The 22,298-nt window shown below is 43.2% G+C and overlaps 1 protein-coding gene across 1 annotated transcript in view; it reads left to right on the top strand.

Annotated features, from left to right (window-relative positions):
* Nucleotides 1-22,298, top strand: part of LOC148034093 (lon protease homolog, mitochondrial-like) — a 199,096-nt gene that overhangs the window by 93,942 nt on the left and 82,856 nt on the right. Inside the window, exons 6-7 of the mRNA XM_087682085.1 lie at nt 7,500-7,622; nt 7,748-7,846. Coding sequence (XP_087538211.1) covers nt 7,500-7,622; nt 7,748-7,846 — 222 coding nt within the window. The remainder of the gene's footprint in view (nt 1-7,499; nt 7,623-7,747; nt 7,847-22,298) is intronic.

Here is a 22,298-nt window from a genome sequence, read left to right on the forward strand (position 1 = left end):
AAAGGGGGAAACCGGTTGGAGCTTTCCCAGTGGAGACCGATCACCTTATTGTTAGTAGCCTATAAAGCACTGGCAAAGATGATTGGTAGGTGACTATGCCGCGTGCTTCCAGATATCATCCATGACACATAGATAGGCTTTGTCCAAGATAGGACATCCTATCCTAGACAATGTATTCACCTTCTTTGAGGCGACAAAGTGGGTGCAGCACAGCAAGCAGAGACTGACCGTACTACTCTTGGATTTCGAGAAAGCTTATGACAGGGTGGATTGGGATTTCTTGGAGGGCACCATATTGAGGTTGGGTTTTTCCCCAGGCTTGGATTCGCGGGGTCTTGGCAGTTTACAGATGGGCCACCAGCAGGGTTCTCATAGCTAGTAGACGAGGGGTGGAGTTTGGATTGGAGATATTGGTCCGGCTGGGCTGCCCCTTGGCCATGTACCTGCTTGTACTCTTTGCAGAGGCAATCTCTCATTTCCTCAGGTCACGTGTGAGCGGATTACGTGGCCTCCGACCTCCCATGAGAGAGGAGATTAAGTTGTTAGACTCAGTGTATACAGATGATACAACACTCTACATAGAGGACCATGAGTTGATGCTGGAGAGAGTGAGGTTGGCTCTTAAGGTGTTTTGTTCTGCAGCGGGAGCGAAAATCAATCGGCAAAAGTTTGTTGGTCTTCTCATAGACCTTGACTCTAGCACGGAGTGGGGCGTCCACTTGGGATTTAGATGGGTGAGCAGAGGGTAGACCATCCGTTACCTAGGGCTCTAGGTGGGACTCGACATCATTCCCGCCCAGCAATTTCTCCCAGTCCTCGATTCTATTCGGAGGAAATTAAGCTATTGAAGTACAGCTCGCCTCTCACTAGCAGGCCGAGCCTTGGTGGTTAACCAGGTCCTCCTAGCGACGGTCTGGTAGATCGCCTCGTATTGGTGCTTCTCCTCATCCTGCGTAGTGCAGCTTCGCCGCCTAGTGTGGAATTTCCTTTGGTCCGGGTCAGATGGTTCCAACGATTCCAGGACCAAGGTGGCGTGGGCGACCATCATACAACATCGGTCAGAGGGAGGCTTGGGAATCATAGATCAAGAGTATCAGTGTATGGCTCTCTTGGGCAAGCTAGTTGTCCATGGGCTCACACCAGGAGGGCAGACATGAAAGGTCTTATTGCAGGAGGGTCTTTAAGACTGTAGACCGAGGCTTGGCGGTGAGTGGAGGCCGTCCTTGAGATGGATCTTCATGTCAGCTTAGATCACCCTGCCTAGATCATCTTTCTTGTGGAGCTTGATCCGCATGTGGCAGAGCCTCCGTAAGGCCCTAATCCAAAGCCCCCTAGGTTGCGTGGAGGAGATAGATCGTCTGCCGGGGATTTGAAACCCCCAGGTCAAAGATCGGGAAGGAGCATAGCTTGGCGAGTGCCCCCACATCCACTGGGCTGGCTGGGAGACTGGCCCGGCTCGTACCATCAGGACATGGCGGGAGGTGTAGAAGATGGTGGACGAGGAGGTGTTGCAGCGAGTATTAGGCTTCCGGAGAGGAGTGGAGCTGAGGAGAAGAGAGGTAAACGTAGAAATACCTCAGGAGTGGCTTGCTCCCCTGAGACAAGAGTCGACAGAGCTTGGGGAGGTATGGGCCGCTAGGTTCTCACCAATAGGCGTCCCCCTATAGGTAGCAGGTAGAGTCAGCGGCGCTCCACCTAGGACCCTCTTCACTGTACAGGAGGGAGGGCGTCTGGTCCTTGACAGAGGGCATCACGATGAGGGGTTAGTTGTCCTCTCATGGAGGAGAATCTGGGTGATTGACCTTTAGGGGAAGACATGGCGGTTGGGACCCTTTTGTCTTCTGGCAGGATCTCAGGGCGTGGCGCCTCTGGATCTGGGAGGGTAGGCCGCTTGATGAGCTGGAGTAGGATTCGGGAGAGTGGCTATGGTCGGCCATAGCGGTCGCCAAGAAGCCACGAAGGTTCCTGGAGCACACTGCCAGGATAGATAGATATGTACTGATGCAGGAGGATATGGATTGGGCGCCGTCACGTAGTAGGCCCTGCTGGGCGGAGCACGGCATCACAGAGCCTTTTCAACGGACCTTTTGGCGTCATCTATGGGATAGTTGGAGGCGGAGGAGGGTATCATATTTCTTATGGCTGGTGGTTCATGGAGGCTTGGCGGTGGGAAGTTGGCTTGTCCAGATGCAGGAGGGAGGTTGTATGCGCTACACAGAGCAGTCTCTGGAAACACCAAAGCACTGGCTTTGGTCGTGTGAGGCGGCGTAGCTGGTGTGGAGAGGTGCATGCCGCATTCTTCTTTGTATAGCACCCAACGTTGGATGTATCTTATGGGGAGCTTTCTACTGGCAGGCAGTTAGTCAGGGTCACAACCTTCTGTATGAGGACGGGATGCAGGACACAATATTCATTATCGAGGCAGGGTCGTGCGCAGTGGTGGGTTTAGAGGCAAGGTTGTGCGCATATCTGGAAGGCGCGGTGTGAGGAGGCTTTTGGCGGAGAGAGACTTTCAGTTCATGCGACTTTAGTAGAGCTTTGGACCTCCATCATCCACTCCCTCCGCGGCCGATGGGATCAGGTGTAGGGTGAATCTAGGGCTTGTTAGGAGCTCCGATGTCATTTCATGCACATTGGGGGCGAGCAAGACATGTTTTTTGTGAAGCAGGCTAGCAGCCCCAGATGGCGATACACCTCCTCTCCATGGCTTCTTGTCCCCATCCCCCTCGGACGGCCTTGAGAGGCTTGTATACATGATGGACTTGTGACTTTCATCAGCTCTAGCTAGTCTGTTTAGCATGACCACTCCGTTGTTATCAGTTTTTCTGATTAATATAATCAGCGACATTTTATTTGCAAAAAAAAAAAGTTGACGCTTGGTGGAGGAGAAGGTCCCCAGAAGTGAAGGAGATCCTAGATATAGCAAATGCAAATGGGTGAAGCCTCATGAGTGCAAAATGCACGGTGTAGGGTTTGGTAATTTGTTACTAGGTGATGAAGGATCCGGCCAAACAACCAAATGCAAATTGATGAAGCTGCCTAAAGGAGGAGGAGCTGTTGTGAGCTGTCAGAAGCGAATGCTCGGAGGAGAAGTGCTGTTGCCCTCTGTGTAGGGATGTTGCCAATTGAGGAGGAAGCCATTGCTACCATATACGTAGATATGGGAAGGAGATGCATGATGCCTAGCAGCACAATAGATGGAGATGGTGGAAGGAGAGGAGAGAGAAGGTCTAAGGAAAAGAAGTGTGTGTGGTGAGAGATGGGTGAAGAATGAATGGGAGATGCCGTATATATAGGCACAAACAATATTGAGTCTCGCCCACACTGATGTCTCTCGAGCGGTGCTCCGACTCTCTTAGAAGGCCCTAGAAAGCCTTTTTGGGGCTGGAAACTAAAACCGAAAATGGGAATGAAAAAGGGAAACTGTACGGGGAATGATGTGGCTTCTCAAAACTTCTTAAATCTTGTCAGCATCAATCTTGGAAAGTATCCATTTTGCACTGGATTAGCTTCATCCATAGTTATAGTTGAGTTTCCAAGAGATTGCAATCCTTTAAGAGCTGAAGTAAGAGCATTCTTGTTTCCAAAATCCGTCTAAGAAGATTTACTGGACTTTACCCACCCATCTTTCTGTCTGTTTCCAACATGGAGTTTGCTTTTAGTCTTCAGCTTTGATTTCTCACCTTCAAATTCTACATTGTTGCATGTGTTTGCATGCTTGTTTCTCTTCATTAAAGCCTTCTCTAGTGAGAGGACGGATGGAGTCACACTAAGATTTCCATTAACTGTGAAGGTTGTACGAACTCTTAACTCTTGCTGAACTAGTAGCTTCTACAGTTTACTACATAGTGCATACACACATTTTGTTGAGAAATGTGCAATCACATCCACCATATCCTCTGTGTAAGGAACAAACAAGGCAAAGAAACACATTGCAAATAAAGCCTTAGACTAGGTCATGTATGCATGGTTTATTAAAACCATAGTTGGTGAATACCATAGTCACTTTCCACCTTTCCTCACCTATCAATAGCACCTACTGTAAGCCTATAAAAGGCACTCATCCCCCACATTCTATTAGTCATTCTCATCAGTTGTACTTGCATTATGTTTGGATAATATCAATTGTTCTTCTTTGTCAATGTTTATGTCTCATTATGATTGTCTATTTGCTCATCAGTGATCCTCCTTAGCATGCATCCTCAATATATAACATGGTATCGGAGCAGATTTCAAGTTAATGAGCCATTAGGCCACTGATTGGGTCATTCCAGTTTGAATTTTTGGCTCCCTCCACTTTTCCATGAATCTCTCACCAACCTCCATAGCCACCCACCTTCATTGGAGGACTTGAATCTCTCTTTCCTGGCATTATCAGCTCTTGCACTCTCTTGAAGAAATCTTCTGTGACTCAGAGCGCTCCTCCCCATCACTTCAAAACCTGACATTGGTGGTTTTGCTCTCCAACATTGCGCCTTTACTCAGTCGCTGCCATTTCCTGTGCCATTTTTGGTTGTACTGCTGCTGCGAGTGAGACAGGCCGCAATGCTGACGATCTTCATGGGGCTTTTGAAGACCCATACCTAGGGTTTCTTTCTCTTAGAGGATTTTCCAAATAGCCACCTCTATGAGCTGTAATCAGGGACAAATCAGGCCCCTATTTGCAAACCCTAAAGGGCAGCCATAGCCATTAATCTCAAAGATTAAATTTTACTTCATTTTCCTGCTTTCTTTGGCTCAGTAATGTCACTGACTCTCTAATCTGCTACAACACTGAGCTCTCAGCTAAGCTACCACTTCAAATCAGCAAGAAGAAGATTCAACATCAAGATCAACATCAAGTGCTTCAACTACATAGTGTTTCTTGACACTAATCTAGTGACTCTTGTCACTATTGTGTCATCTGACACAATCAGCTTTGCCTTTGATTAAATCTAAGTTTTTTTGTGCTACTCCAGCATCAAAACGAGGATGCGAAGACTCGGATATGCAAGACCTTGAAGATCCCAAGTTCAAAGGGCATACTGGTCACCTAGTAACCTGGTATCTCGTGATACTAGTCACCTAGTGCTTCTTGGCACCTGTGCTCAACTTTTCTACTGCTGAAATCCTAAACTTTTGGAGCTGATTTGTTGCTGATCGTGCAATTTTAACATGGGCAAGGACTCACTGACATTCTGATTCAATGCGACATGGGATCGATTAGAAACCTTGTTTGGAGCTCATTCAAAATCCTCCAAATATGGCTTAGTGATTGAATTTTTTAGGCTTGACATGCAAAGTAATATCTCACTTGCAACTCATTTGAATTATATGGAAAACTTATTCACACAACTTACAGGAATCAACTTGAAGATGGATGAAGACATTTGCATTGGAGTGTTTCTCAAGAGTCTTCCACTTGAGTTTGATAATGTGTCTACCACATTAATTAACATGCCAAAGCCGAAGCTTGTGGATGAAAGCCTCTCTCCTGGAAGAGGAAAAGAAGATCAAGAACAAGGGAGAAACAAGCATCCCAAGAGAAGACCAATAACTCCTCTATGTGAAAGGGAAGAAGAGCATAGTTTGTGACTTTTGTAAGAAAACTGGGCATATTGAGAAATTTTACTATGCTAAGAAAAGGTCTCAAAGAGTATATCTTGCTACACTCAAAGAAGATGAAGACAACAATGAAGAAGAAGAAGAAGAAGAACCCCAAGAACAAAAGGGTAGGACTCACTAGTCCCTCTTTTGTAGCTCATTTTTTGATAGACTTTTTGAAGTTTAAAATGTGGACTTGCCTAATGTTCCCACCATAAGCTCCTATACTGCTCATGTAATCTCTGCACACTACAACCTCTACACACTTAGTGAGGCCTTGTAACAGTCTAGCTATGTATGGTTGGTTTTTTCCATGTCTACACTTAGCAAGGTTCTACTCATGACAACCTCTGTATACTTCAGTGTCTTTCTTGGTCGTGATTGAGGAGGGGTGTTTGAGAAATGTGCAATTGCATCCGCCATAGTATCTGTGTAAGGAACAAACAAGGCAAAGAAACACATTGCAAATAAGCCTTAGACTAGGTCATGTATGCATGGTTTATTAAAACCACAGTTGGTGAATACCACAATCACTTTCCACCTTTTCTCACCTACCAATACCACCTACTGTAAGCCTATAAAAGGCACTCATCCCCACACTCATTCTATCAGTCATTCGCATTAGTTGTACTTGCATTATGCTTGGATATTATCAGTTGTTCTTCTTTGTCAATGTTTATGTCTCATTACGATTGTCTATTTTCTCATCAGTGATCCTCCTTAGCATGCATGCTCAATATTTTAACACATTTATCAGTGTACTAGATAGTTCATACACATTTATCTTTAGATATTTATGTTTATATTATATATTGATATATGTACGCATTTATAATTATTTATTTATTTTGGCCTCTCATTGCCCTGTTTTGGATCAAGGCTGAAACTCTGTTTAGCCACTCCAAAATGTGTGTCCATTTCTTCATTCCTGAGACTCCTTGCAAGGATAATGTGTATGGTTTCTCTAGTGCTCACGTTCCTTTGCGATCTTGTCTCTCATGCTTATCCCTTTGGTTTGATGCGAATTCTCATAGAGTTAGCTTGCTTCTATCTCCTTTTATCATCCTTCACATTTTCTAATTCTTGAGCAGGGAGTTTAATCCACAGGTACTAATGTTGCAGCACTAAAATGTCTTGTTCTGAATCACCATGGGCCTAAGCAAGATATTAAGTTAAAGAACAGTGTGCTGATTTCTGATACTGAAATTGTTTCTGAGTGACGGTATGATCCTATGATTTCCACGATTAAGGACCTTCTTCTGTAGGCAGCAAATGAGTAGGCATTAGGGCATTTTTCTTCTGAGTGTACATGGGCTTGGACCTCTGATTTTAAGTTGGACAGGTGGAACTGTGCAGTTCTTAGTGAAGACTGCTACCAAGAGATTCAAGTGAACATTGGTGAGCTCATATGTCTATAAACTTTCTGTAATGAGATAACTTTTTAGGAAAATGTATGCATTTGAACTAATGAGATATCTTTATTTCGAAAATGGGTTTATTTTCTATAGCATTATACAAGATAAGATCAGATTAACTAATTGGCTATTCATTGAGCTTTTGTATGAGACATTTGCTTTGAAGTGGCTTGCTTGGGAGATCCCTGCTTCCCTGCTTTACTATGTTTGTCTAGAGGGGGTGTGTTGTATTTTCACACCAGATGTTTTAATAAAATTAAAAGAAAGGACATGGTTGTATACTCTTTGTCCTCATTGTAAAATACACATAGTCTTAATACTGGGAAGTGATGGGCCCTCATAGACCATTCAGTTATCACTTGTCATTAGTTTAAACATGCTTTGGTGTGTTAGGGGTAGATCTGTTGTGCTGATTCTTTGTCTTAACCTTATTGTTGTGGAGGTTCTAAACCTTATTGCTGTCGAGGTACAAAGCCTAAACAACTGTCTCCTTGGTAACAGGACAAGCCTTTTGAACCTGAAAATGATGTGTTGAAGGCAACACTGTTAGAAGCCATCAGCACCATGCAAAACTTAATGATGCTAAGCCCCTTCTTTAGGGAGGGCATCAGCCAGTTTTTGCAGGTGATTTTCTTTCCTCTTTTCACAAGTTTCAGTAATTTTCTCCTTAAACATGAAACAATTGTGCAATTGGGCAAATTTTCAATCTCAAACAAAATTGGTTTATCTCTTCTTCTTATGTGTGACAGAGCGGAGGGTCACTGTATCCACCTCAAGTTGGTGATTGTGGAATTGGATTGTCCACAGCTGATGGAGCTACACAACAGCAGGGTTTGGAGGAAACAGAGGTAAGAATCTAAGAAATGTTGATGCAACACAGCTTACATTCATGTATGGATAGCTACACAGCTTACACAGCCTATAATGTAAGCTACATAGAGCTTGTTCAAGCTGTGATGAATGCTGAAAAGCCCCAAATTTTATCGGGAAATTGAAGAGAATTTGGGTACTTTTTGTAAAATTTTTACCTGAAAGATGTTGAATGTCGCGCGTGGTGATGAATTCTCCCTCAAGTCAATGAAGAATGCCAAATTCTTGAAAAGCCCCAAGTTGGAGTGAAATTCAGTCAATTTGTGGAAGATCCCCAACTTCAATGATGACCGATGCCAAATTTCTTTCAATTTGATAAATAATCTGATGAAATTGATAGAGAATGCCTGAATTTGGTTGAAAGTTGGGCACACTAATGATAACAAAGATGGAAAAAAGGACATCCAATTTGCAAAAGAATAGTAGTGTGAAGATAGAAGAAGTCAATGTAGTCAGTCAGAAGAGTGACAATGGTAGTGATGTACTCTTTGCTTCTTCTTTTAGTGCACTATCATTAATTGTAGATTGTGATGATGACTTGTACACCTAGATTCTTGATTTAGGTGCCTTATTTCATGTAACACCACATTGTGAGTGGCTCTTTGACTACAATGGTGGTAGACATGGTGTTGTCCACTTGGGGGACAATTATGCATGTGACATTATAGGGATTGGCAGTGTATAGTTGGCATCTTAGCATGGTTTAGTATTCACTTTCATAATGGAGGCGTGTACCCCAGCTCAAGAAGAGCTTGATAAGCACATGGCAGTTAGATGATGAAGGCTATCATACCACTTTTGGGAATAGAAAATGGAAGATATGTAAGGGCTCTAGAATTGTTACCAAAGGCTCTAAAAGTGACACTTTGTATGCATTACTGCATATAGTGTGCATGATCATATTGTTGCCATAACTGAGTAGGCAAGTGTGTCTTGGTGGCATAGCCGGTTGGGGCACATGAGTCAAAGTGGAATGAAGACACTTTCTCGTTTGGGTTATTTGTTGTGTTTGAGGTATGCTGATTTTGACCATTGTGATCATTGTATTTTTATCAAGCATTCTCAAATGTCACATTAAAAGTCTCTTTCACTAAAATCTTCACCCTTAGAGTTGATACATTCAGATGTATGTGAGATGCCAAGATTGTCTCTAGGGAAAAACAAATATTGTATCACTTTTGTTGATGATGCCAGATGAAAAGCATGGGTTTATTCAATCTTTCGTAAAGACAAGGCTTTGGATAAGTTTAAGAAGAAATTCTTGGCACTTCTTGAAAATATGACGAGCAAGATGTTAAAGTGACTTCGCTTTGAGAATGGTGGAAAATATGCGTCCAAAGCCTTTTAGGCCTTTTGTGACAGCAAAGAGATACAAAGGGAGCTCATTGTCCCTTATAATTGGTCCCAAAATGGTATTGTAGAGTGTATGAATATTCCCTTTACCATTGGGCCAGAGATGTTACCCTTTGATCTTTGTTAGGGGGGGCAGTTAGTGCCTTGAAGTCCCCTAGCTAGGAGTTGCTTTTGCGGATCTCGGATCCCAATATGGAGGTCCCTCATAACTCCCACATCTTACAACTCAATGCAATGTACCTCGAGGTCCTACTAGCTTAATTGTCGTATCTAACCCAAAAGCTAGAGTCTAGAGCCACAAATGTCACCTTTTTTCTATGTGGTTACATAGACCTCGTTTGACATACAAGTTAGGACCCAAGCCACACATAGCATGAGGATCAGATAAAGCTTGTAAGAGGAAATTAAGCATAATGCATCTAAGACGTGAGAAGAGTCTTGTAAATTTGCACAAATTTGCGAAGATAAAATATGTTGGGTGCATTTATGAGTTGCAATAATATGGAGCCCACAATGATAGGAAGCAAATATATTTAGACCCATGGTAAGTACGAGAAGAAATTGTTTTTCATTAAAGCTAGAAAGTCACAACTATCTTTGGTAAAAGGCAAAGTGTTGGTCCTAAGTTGAGTCAAGAAAATATTGACAATTCTGAGAAAATGAATATATGGTTACAAACTTTGTATTTGATTGTCCTAAAAAGTAAAAGGGAGACATAGAAAGAAAGAAACCAAATCTATCTAGTGCAAACCCTGGTTGTTTCTTGACATGAGAAATAATAAATAAAGATTTTGCATATGGGCTTCACACATTGATGTTGGGTGTCAACATCCTTGTGGTAATGTACTATTGGCCACATGGAGTAGTTAGAAGGGATGTATTTGTTGCATGACATTGGAAAATAGTCATGAAAGATGATTCAACCACTTATCATTTTGCAAAATATGCTCTTTCAATAACTAATCTTTCCTAGGGCCCAACAAGCCAACGAATATTGATTGTCATGAAAGATGATTCCACCACTTACAAATTTTTAAGTTATGCTCTTGTTAAGAAACTTAAGCTTCTGCAACAAACCAATGAACATCAGTATGCTGTCTCAATGATGATAGGAGAATACAAAAAAAGCTAAGGATATTATGGTATCAAATTTGGAAATGAAGATTCAAGGCTGATTTTCTAAACATGGAATATGGATGGAGTTAATATTACATTGGGCAGAGTAGTTATGGAGTTTAGAGTCATCACTTGACCTATCGCTGTAACTCATTGGAATTTGCTAAAGAAGAGACTATTATTGTAATCCAAGGTGAACATAAATGGCACTTTCTCTTTTGATTTGGTTGCATGATTAGAAACACTGATGAAGAGAAAGGTATGTGATGTATATGGCTTGGGGTTTATCTGCTGTACAAAATTTTTTGCCTTAGGAATAGACAGAAAATATTTTATTCTCTGCATGCAGAATATTTGAGGTTAATTCTTTACAGAAAAAGACTCGACATTTGGTTATAATCAAATTAGAACCGTGATCAATGATATTTTCAAAATTGCATTTGTTATTAGTTATGAGCTGTGCTGCAAATTTTTGGCGATGCCTTTCGGTGTTACCAAAAGGGCAACCTTGTTCATGGAATTCATGAAGAGTGGTTTTAGGGGATAAATGTGTTATAGTCTTTCTTAATGATATCATGATCTATAGAAAATTACGGAAGAACAAGTGGAACATTGAAAAGGGGTGTTCAGACTGTTAATATAACAGTTGAAGTGTATGTTTGTGCAGAAGAGGACAAATATCTTGTCTATATTGTTTCTAGGGATGGAATGAGGTTGGATCCAAAAAGATCAATAAGATTTTGAATAACCTTATCCACATAATCTGGAAGAGTTGCCCATCTTTTTGGATTTAATTGGTTTCTATTGCTGATTCACTTTTGCTATAGCAACATGGTTATTTCCATTATGGCTTGTTTTAAAGGGAAAGGGAAAGCATTTGAAGGGAACTCGTTAATAAAGAAACTTTTTAAAGCTGTAGCTATAGCTATAACTCGAATTTTGGAGATTGATGATCCAAACAAATCATTTGTGGTTACAACTAACTAATGTAAGCAAATTTACAATAGTTGCTGTTTTGTTACAAAGAGGTTGACGAGTAGTATCTGAAATTAAAAGCTAGACAAATGACAAAAGATTTATTTTGTTTATGAGAGGGAGTTGTATGCAACAGCACATTCTTTGTAAAAATGATGTAACTCTTAATAGGGTGCCATAGTTATGTCAAAGTTATGATAGGTTGAAAGGCCATATAGGTTCTTCTTCAATCAGGAGGTCATAGATCCAAATCATGGATTTGACATGGGGACCAGGGTGTCTAACAATGTGATCCAATATAGCTGTACTAGCCAACTGCCCAAACTGTCTACCTCATGAGTTGGTCTGATTGCCCACATAGAACATGTCAAGGTGCTGCAAGAGGTTGCTTCCAAATTGCTCATGCCCTAGGAAGGTGAGGGATCCATCCTGTTTGCTTCATGCCATGCCATTTCAAACATCTCTAGGACCAACTGCGAGAATGAAGATCTCATAGGCTTCCTACTCTCATTTGCAATATCTTGAAACTTGTGCATGTGCACTATTGATCTTTTGAAGATTGCTGAAGTCTCCATTGTCAATCCAAGGCTCAACCTTGGGCAAGCCTTCCACCACCTCATACCAAAATTTAGTGAGCAGTTTATTTTTTGTTGAGGATTTTGATACAAGAACTCATAACATCTAGCTTGATCCACAAGGCTTGGCTTGCAATAATGGTCCTGTGATCTCTCACAAACTACAATAGACAAGGCAATTGAAGTATACACTCCACTTGGCATAGGAGTCTTGATCAAGTACTCCAAATAGATGAATGATCCTCTATGGAGTACCATCTTGACTTAACTAGCTTAAGCGGAGAGCTTACACTCCTATAACAACTAGTTTCTATGGGCCCAACAAGGTTTGGTTGTAGTTCCTATTCTAGGATGCAAGCCATATTCTCTTGGAGGAGTTCTAGGATGTTGAATGCATTTTGATTCACCGTATTTGTAGACAAGGAAGAGGTGAAGCTTTGCGAGATAGGGATACTTGGCCGCTGGTTTAGAGGATGTTATCCACTTGATCATACTAGGCGATGGGTGTAGGAAGGGTGGGGTGCTTGCTCCCTTAAGTGCAAGGTATTAACTTTATGGATTTGACCAAGGGCATCAGCAATCATATTAGTTGTACCCTTTGCTGACGGATCTCAAATTGAAACTCTTGTTGCACACGGTTGTCTACGTCCAATAGATGGGTTGACTCGTCTGACCCGTCCAATCTTGTCAGACACGTCCGGACCCGCCGTCTGGCTTACTGATTGTGCCCGTGTGTCTCTTACATTGACGGTTACTTTTATGACCGTTTTTTCTTCTTTTTTCTGCCCATTTTTTTCTTTTTTTCTTTCTTTTCTTTATTTTTCTCTTCTCTATTCTTTTCTTTCTCTCTTATCTTTCTTTTCTTTCTCTGTCTTGTCTTTCTCTCATACAAAGACTCAAGAGAAAAGTTTGTAGATTAAACTAACAAGTCTAAAAACTCTCTTCTTCCCTCTCCCTCTCTCATGATTCATCCAACTCTCTCTCTCATATACACACAATGGCACAATGCAACCATCCTTCCCATGGGCCACCATTCAAATTTCAAAATTTGAAAAATCTCTCTCTCTCTCTCTCTCTCTCTCTCTCTCTCTTTTCCCCCCCAACCCTAAATCCTAAAGCACTCTCCCTTTCTATAAAAATCTATTTCGAAGGAGTAAAGGAGAAATCCAACACTTGCAAGTGGCAATGCAAGTATTGTCCATAGCTCCAAATCTCATCCGTCACGAGAACCATGGGCTTGTTCATGTATTGGCATATAGGACCCGCCATCATTGAGATAATACATCTGAATCGATTATTTTGCAATCTCTCTTTTATTTTAATCTCCCAAATTTATTTTAACTTCATCGTGTGTAATCTTGTAGGTTGGGCCATAAAATGTGGTGCAAGTTGTCACAGACAATGCCTCTTTGTGTATCTATAGGGCAGAAACTCCAGGCCGTGTTTCCGTCCATAGTATGGAGGCCATAAGCTATACATTGTCTAGATCTTCTTATGGAAGATATAGGTAATTTGGAGTGGGTGGCGAGGATTATTAATGATGCTAGTACAATCGTTGGCTTCATCAACTCCAAGGTCTGAGTTCTTACGATTTATCGCTCATACTTAGACTTGAAGTTGAATAAGCCTTTGAAGACTTGTTTTGTGGCCACGTGGCTTCTCCTCGAGCGTCTCTACGACGATCGTAATAAGCTACAAAAAACGGTCATGTGAGATGAGTTCAAGGAGTAGCTTGAAGGGAAGCCCACATCAAGCCAAGTGGAAGCAAAGGCTATTTAAAGGCTTTGCTTAAATAAAGACTTTTGGATGGATTTGAGAGATATTATCATTGCCGTCACTCCCATCTTTAAGGTGCTTCGCATATGATATACATGGAGTAGGCTACTATTAGTCTCCTCTATGATCTAACGGTGGGTACGATGGAGGAGATACAATTGTCAATCATCTTAGACGAGGTCTTTTTTTCATGGTATTATTTTTATTTAAAAAATAATTTATACTTTTTTAAGTTTTAGAATGAATAATTCACATTCTCTCTCTCTCTCTCTTTTCAAATTTCACCTATAAATGTCACTCTAAGTCTCTATCCTCTTACATCTATTGTAGTGACATCTGGGATACCACTACTAAAAGAGATGATATTCTCTTTTTGATGAAGAAGAGATGGGAGTGGATGAAGCGATGCATGCATGGGTTCACAGCAGTCTTACATCTTGGCTTCAAAACACCCTCTCTCTTCATAGATGCCAATGTTCTTGCCGGTCGCGATACCTTTCTTTTAAAGGCTTTTGTGGGAGAGCACCATGGTGTCTTCCTGCAAGAACTCATTAATTATATTGATCAAAGAGGCATGGCTTTCACATCTGCCATTTGTTGGAAGTAGGAATCTTTTGTGAAGTCCCTTTTTTGGTGTGAGTCATTTGGGTAGCAATTGTCCCACCTTCAAAGAGTGGCGTTACACATTGTTTTTTAGGTTTGGAAATCTCTTCTCTTTTTTATTTGATTCTAGTTACAACTTGGAAGTTTGGAGTTTACACTTATTTTCTCCTCACATGGTTTAGGATTGTTTGTCAAGTGCATGTGAGAGGAATTGGTCTGTCTATTCACTTGTGCACACCAAGATTCGTAACAAGCTTAGTACGAACAATTGGAGCGACTAATTTTTTGTCACTCCAATTTACGCAAGCTACACAATATGCATGCGATGTCTATGGCAAGATAGGTATCGTATATCTGATTTTTACTTTTTTTAGTTTATAACTTTATTCTTAAATTGTGAAATTCATTTAGAGATGGTTCATTTGTTTAATCTAAGATTTTCATCCTTTAAATACATAGGTGAATGTGGATGCACTCAAGCTCTCCACTAGTACACTTAAAAGTGTGACTTCCGAGAGGGACTTGGAGGAGTAAATATTTAGGGAGTTTTATTTGGAGCTCAAGGAGATGGACCGTTGGGTCTCTCGCACTCATGTATGTTTGCTCGGGTTGTTATTCACCCTCACGCCGGTAAAGATGGAGCTTCCACTTTGGGATTCACATCAGTTGCTTGTGATGCTCATGGGGCTCATAGATGCTCTACGATATGTGGGAGTGGCTTAAGAAGTAATTGTAGCTGGACTCAGGAGGATATACCTATTATTGCCTTTCACATAGAGCTAGAGAGTCCGAGTATGATGAGGAGGCAATGTTATTAGTGAGGGTGATTTTGTTGAGGGGGGTGATGACTTATCAAGTGGCAACAAGGATGCTTCTACCTTGGATGTGGAGAGTCAGATAAGTACTTAGAGCGATCATGTATCTTTATTCAGATTGAGCCATGGATGATGGTTTTTATCTTAATTCATTTTTGTATACTTTTTGTATGAGATTGCATATTTGACTTATAATAAAGTTCTTGGTTTCATTATTTAAACTATACTCTTGGGTCTTGACTCTTGAGTCTTGTTTCTACTCTCTTGTTTTCCAATGTTTGAAAACACTCATCAAGCTCACTAGTCTAAACAATTGGTGGACTAACATGTATTTTCTTGCATTGGATATCCTTAGTAAAATACAAGAAAGACTTTACTTGCCTTATGGTTGTAGGAATAGACCAGTCTAAACCTTTTCAGGATCAATGCAGATACCATCAACTGAGGTAACATGTTCAAGATATTAAAGCTTTGTGTGAAAAAAGTTGCATTTAGATAGCTTTGCAAACAAGTAATCTCATCTTAAGAGACATAAGATGATACATAGGTAGTTTGCGTGCTCCTCCAACAACTTACTATAAACAAATTGTCAAGGAAAATGACTTTTTACTTTTTGAGATACGGATGGAATAAATCATTCATCATTTGTTGGAAAGTTGTGGGAGCATGAAACCGGTCTATGACTAACATAAAGCGGTAGTCCCTTCAATTAATACCTGGTCGATTCACATACACACACAAACAGAGACTCAACACCAGATTGGCCTTGAAGTTCGGTGCCCCTTTCATTATTTCTTTATCAATTAAAAGATGAAAAGTCACCCAAAAAAAAAGAAACGTTCCAAAGTACAAGACTTTTGAACAGTTGGGTTTCATCAATTTTGAGTAAATTTCAGTTGCATCAAGATAGTACAGCATATCTAGAACATCCCTTTCTAAGTAAATTTTAGCTGCATAAGAAAAATACAACATATCCAGAACAACATCCCAAGTAGGAAAACACTTTTTGTGAGCATAACTCAATAATTCAAGTGTGGAATTATAATTTGCCGAACTCTGTATTTACTGTTTTTCACCTGTTCTTGATCTATTCTCAGCCTTATTCCATTCCAGATTTGTTCCATACCAATTGAACTACAAACCCTTCAACCCTGGCATCATTCCGGCAGTAAAACAATCCTAGAAACAACACTAAATCAGAGCTGAAAATCCCTATTCCCGTATGGTGTGGTCATCACTTTCTTTAGTTCCTCCGTACATGAGTCAGAGACGAAGTACTCTCCATAGCTGATGTACTTGCAGCAATCTGCCCTCAGCCCCTGAAAACTTCACGCTCGGATTTGCCCGTCTTGCCTATCACGTTCTTTTTTTAAAAATGCTCTCTCTCTCTCTCTCTCTCTCTCTCTCTCTGTGTCTTGGGAATTTGTACCCAATTTGTGACATGTGGCATACATGTAACAATTTTCTCGTTTAAACCTTACGGTCTGAAATTCCCCATGATTGGTGCAAAATTTGACTTCGGCACAGACCAGAGAATTAATCCTTGTGCAAAAAATGAAGATAATGATGTGAACCGATTATGGGGTCCAAAAATAGTAACTCCCTAAATTTTAGGGATGGTGACCCCTACTTTCCTCAAGTTGCTATGAGCAACTTTTGTCATTTCAACCACATCAAAAAGTGTAATGTGGCTCAGTTACGGTGACTTTTATTCCGTGAGCATTTTCACATGTGCATCTTCTGTCTTGGCTAGGCTCATTGTCCTGCACCATTTCTAGTGGCTAAGCACACAATCCCAAACCACTGGCATTCTATTCTTCAATGCCCATTCAATATGAAACCGGTCCCAAGGCTCATACAAACCATTAGTCCAATTTGTGCCAATGGTTGCCTCTTTTGGCCATGGAAAGATCCCGGTTTAATCCAAGAAAACTTTGGGGGTAAAAAGCAACAACAACTAAAGAAAAGAAAAATGAGATATTTATATAAGTAAATAAGTAAAGCAATTGCAAAAAGTATCATCACTTGGTGACATGCTCCCCTCCTGAAAAAAGCAAGCGACCTCAATTGCATGCCACACATGCTACGGGAGGACACATGATGATAACAAGATTCTGCATGTTATTAGTGCAATCGCATGTATCACTTGCTAACAAATGACACGGGGTGATGGTAGGAGTTTCTCACTACCATTTGTGCCATTGCAAGTTCAAGTCTCACATAGATGGAGGATCACGTTCTGTATCCAACTATGGTTACTAGGAGTCTTTCTAATATACATGTTTCCGGATGCAACACAGGACGATAGCACGTATCCTCGAACTTTTAGTGTTACAAAATGTATAATCATTTAATTGAAGTGTAACAAATACAGCTTCAAAGCACTGAGATTTCATTCAATGATACACATATTAATGTTAAGTGTAAACCATACATTGTGTATTATTCAATGAGATGCAGTATTCAACTGTTCAATAGAGAATGTACATTGCTTTAAAAAGCATTCTAAGTCACTGTAGGTTCCAACAAGAAAGCTTCTCGGTAAAGTTGCAATAACTGAGGTGAATCTATCAATCCAGTCTCTTCCATCCATTTGGCATCCATTGGTGAATAGTTCTTGAACTTCACCAAAAATCTTCTTATAATTCTACAATTCATTTTGCTATGTGCCAGGATTTGATCAGGAACTAGAATCTCATCTAATTCCTCTACTTCAGGCTGTTTCTCTTGAACCATATCTTTTGGCACTTCACCAATAAAAGGCCTCAATAGGCTCCCATGGAATGCATTATGAATTTTCCAATTCTCTGGCAATTTCAGCCTACATGGCATGTCATTGATCTTCTTTGAGACTTGAAAAGGGCCATAGTAACGCATACTCAGCTTTGGAAACAAACGATCATTGCCCTTCTGTTTTCTCAAACGTGCCTTTTCAAAACGCAATAAGACCCAATTATCCTTTTTGAACAAGAGTTCGCGACCATAACTATCAGCAACTCTTTTGTGTTTAGCTTGTGACTTTTCTAAGGCATACTTGAACTTTTTATATGCTTCTTCCCAATCTTTTACATAACGCTCTGCTTTGAAAAAGTTATCTTTTGTTTGCAAAATGGGAGGCAATTTCCTTCCACCTTCCACAATCTCAAAAGGTGCTTTGGCAGAAGATGACTGCACTATATTATTGTATGCATACTCAACCAATGGCAAGTAGTGTTCCCAAGAGGTCTAATGAACTGAAACATAACACTTTAGTAGATCTAAAACAATTGAATTTGCTCCTTCAGATTGTCCATCAATTTATGGATAGAAAGAAGATGAAACTTTCAGCGTAGTGCCCATGTTTTCAAACAATGCTTTCCAAAACAAGCTAATCATTCTTGGGTCTCTATCACTGACAATTGACCGTGGCATTCCATGGTACTTGAAGATATTATGCATAAATATCTTTACCATGTGTTCTGACTTAATCTTTTTCCTTATAGGAATGAAATGTGCCTGTTTGGTAAATCTGCAAATGATAGTCCAGATTCCATCATTCCCTGAAGAAGTTCTTGGAAGATCAAAAATGAAATCCATGGCAATACTTTCCCATGGCCTTTTTGGAATAGGCAGTGATCTGACATATGCATCAACATTAGATCTCAAGGCTGGCCAATAGAAGAAAGTCTATACCGCTTTGACTGTAGCATCTATACGATGATGTCCTATATACGGTTGAGAATGACTTTCTAACAAAACTTTTGGCCTTAGCTGTTTTGTAATGCATAGTCTTCCATGCATCATGATAAAGCCGTCTTTGAACACATAATGATCATGAGGTTGGCCATTGATCAACTGTTTATAGATTTCAGAAACATAATCAATATCAATCAAAACACTCTCAAACCACTTCCAAACCAATCAATCATCTCATAATATCAACCATTCAACTCTCAAAAACAACAAAAATCAGCCAAAAAACAAGTCATTTCAACACTCAACAACCTCCTCCCTTCTATAGATCGAGTTAGGGATCCTACAGGATCGTGTATCTAGGGCGGATGTTGGGGGGTCAAGTGTCAGGAGAACCGGACAATGATCGGATAACGTGGTGTTTGCCAACTGCTCAATCTGGCCTCCATGAAAGCCTCCCCACTCTCCCGCATAAAACCTGTCCAACGGCTCCAGCAGGGCTCCACCTAGCCGGCTGTATCCCTAGGAGAAGTCCAACGACCTCTCCCTCCTATGAAAGGCCGAGTCTTTCCAGGCATCACGTGCTCCAACTGCAAGCAAAAAGACCTCCCATGCCTCCTGCTCCTCCCCAACTATGCCCTGGTAGTTTCTTCCTCTGCCCTGCTGGTCCTCCAAAGCCTCCAGGTTGTTGAAGTCTCCTCAAACAATCCGGGAGTCCACCTCTGGGAGTCCAGCTGCAATTTCCACCTAGAACTTGCTGGGTGGCCTAACCTTTGTAGGGGCATAGACATTGAGGACTCCAATATACGAGTCCCCAATATCCTGTCTGATCCATAGAACCCTGCCTGCTAGTATCGTCCCGTGGTCTCGTACACAAGTGGTGAGACTCGGGCCAATAGAGGTGCATACGCCTCCACTCTTGCTGTGGGCACCTATGGCGTGCTCCCAGTAAGTATGCGAGCTGCCCGGAAGTACCTTTCTAACCCGCTGAGCCTGGGCAAGGGTGAGCTTGTGCTCCTGCAGCAGCAAGATGTCGATTCGTCCGGCAAGGGCAAGCTGTAACTCTTGCTGAACAATCAGCTTGTTGGAGCCATGTGCCCCACTGTAGTGAAGACTCTTCACATTCCAGGATGCAAGATGTAAGCTCATGGGGAAACCTGTGACTGACCGAATAGGCATTTGTTCGGTGTGGATGCTGCAGATGAGAAGGAGAGACTGTGAGCCATGCAAGTGCGCTTTCTCGTCGGTCTGGATGGTGAACTCCAGTCCCCCATGGTGGCCATCGGCCGAACCATAGGGGTGATAGATGCTCCAGGTGATACTATCAATGCATCTATCAGCCATGCTTAAAATCGCGACTCTGTACATTGGTAGAACCGGGCCGCTTGTGCGGGGGCCACTCGATCACGTCCCTCGGCGCTCTCCACTGTGGGGGGGCTTGAAAGATGATGCTCAAGTGCGGAACGTTGGCGCCAGCCCACCAGTTAATGTCCATCATGCAACCTGGCCAGTGTTGTGCAAACAGTGCTAATTCTTCATCTCCCATCCACTGGGAGATGTAATCCGCCACCTGATTTTTCAACTCCTGAATCTGTGTAGTCGTCCAGTCCTCTGAGTAAGATGACTGAAGAAAAAAGGTGTAGTTTGGTCCATTCCGTGGTGCTAGTAGGTGGATCTTGCCCCTGCTTGACTTACGAACCACGAAGATCCTCACCTCTAGAGGTAGTGGGAACTCTCCGCGCTCTACAACTCGCAGGTAGGACCATGGGCACTGCGGAAGAACTCGTGGCAGCAGCTCTGCCTGTCTCGGGAAAGTGTGGCGGGTGGCAGGGGCGGATGAGCTGGTGGCTGTATGGGAGGGAGAAGACTGCTGGTGTGCAGAGGAGGTAGGTGTGTGTGGCTCATCACCTCTTGTGGGAGGAGGGGGGGCAGGTCTAGGGGGGATCACTTGACCTGAGTACTGATCAGGGGGGTGCTCGGTAGGGGGGGTGATGGTGGGGAAGAGGATTGAGATATGGTGGGATGGCTGGAGATGCATGGCGGATGTGGAGGGGGGGGGGTGGTGGCCTTGGCAAGGGGGGGTGGGGGGGGGGGGGGTTTTGGTTAGTGGGGGGGGCCAAGGTTAGTGGGGGGAGGGGAGGCATGGGATGTGGGGGGGGGGGGGGGGGGTTTGGTGAGGGGCCTGTGGGAACTCAGGCGAGGCAGTTTGTGGCGCATGTGGAGAATGTGGGGGGTTGCGGTCCTGTCGGGTGGGGCGGACATGGGGGGATTGTGGAGTGCTCTGCCGAGAGGGGGCCGCTCGCCCGCCAACACCCTGCTGCTGACGAGGTTGGGTCTGAGGAGCTGGCTGCTTCCCCCCTTGCCGTTTCCCTCTCTGTCGTCTCTAGACCCGTGTGAAACCGTCAGTGTCCACTTGCGGACCTGTGGGCAGAGCCGCCTTGGCTCCGAAACGCGTACAAACTGCTGCCTTATGCCCAAAGTCGTGGTAGGGCAGGTACTGCCCTGATTGCCTAGTCACAATGACCTGCTGCCTAAAGGAGTGCTCGCCTGCCTCAATCTCTAGGAACTGTGGGATATTCTTGACCTCTTTCACTGCCACTGGTACCTTTGGGACTCCTGCAGCTGTCACTGCATCCGCGAAGGACGTGAGCAGGATAGTGCCAAAGAGCCGTCCAAAGTCTTCCACCAACTGGCAATACTCAATCGCCAGACCGGGGAAAAGAAGGGTGATCGGGTGCCGAAGAAACCTGTTGTGGAGTGCAAACGCCTCCACAGTAAAGCCACTGTACCAAGGGGCCATGTATATGACCCCCTTCATGGATGCATATGGTGAATTGGCAAGTAGCTTGCGAGCTGCGTCTGCCGAGCTGAGTCGGACCATGAAGATCCCTTGGCCCAATAGGACCGTCTCCATGATCTGCGCTGTGCCAATGCGCAGTGAGGAGTGATGCCAGTCCCGAAGCTGGGCCCTGGCTAGGGAATGTCCTACTACGTGACCATAAATTGCTGTTTCCATTAGCTCGAGCTCTTTAGCTCGGACGGCTAAGAGTTGCTCCTCAGAGAGGACTACGCGCAAGGTGTTTGATTGGGGGGCACTCGCTGAGTGCGCCGGCGTCTGACCATAGGTTTTTCATTGCGCATCCCTTCTGGCAGAACCTACCTATCACGCTGTTGTGCTATTGGATGGGGAGTTGCTGCAGGGGGAGGGAGCAACTGGAGGGGGAAGGGGGGGTGTCGATGGCGAAGGGGGGATTTCTGTTTTTGATGGCGGTGGTGTGGCAGCTTGACAGATGGCCAGGCCTCCCGGAAAGATAGCACGCGGGAGGGTGGGGGGTTGGAGGGGAGGAAAGAGATAGGCCCGGGGGGGGGCAGGTAGGCGCAGGTGGAGGGGGTAGGGCGGGTGCGGGGGGGGGGGGGGGGGGGCACGGCAGGTGCAGGCGGCGCGCAGGGAGCCAGCGAAGGGCCCTGGCGAAGGCGAGAGGGATGGGCACAGGTGATGACAAGGAGAGTGGTTCCTGTGGATGGCGAGGGAGGGAGTCGCTAGC

This window comes from Lygodium microphyllum, chromosome 7, assembly GCF_053477565.2.
Source record: "Lygodium microphyllum isolate KBCC chromosome 7, Lygodium_microphyllum_v1.1.10, whole genome shotgun sequence".
NCBI lineage: Eukaryota > Viridiplantae > Streptophyta > Polypodiopsida > Schizaeales > Lygodiaceae > Lygodium > Lygodium microphyllum.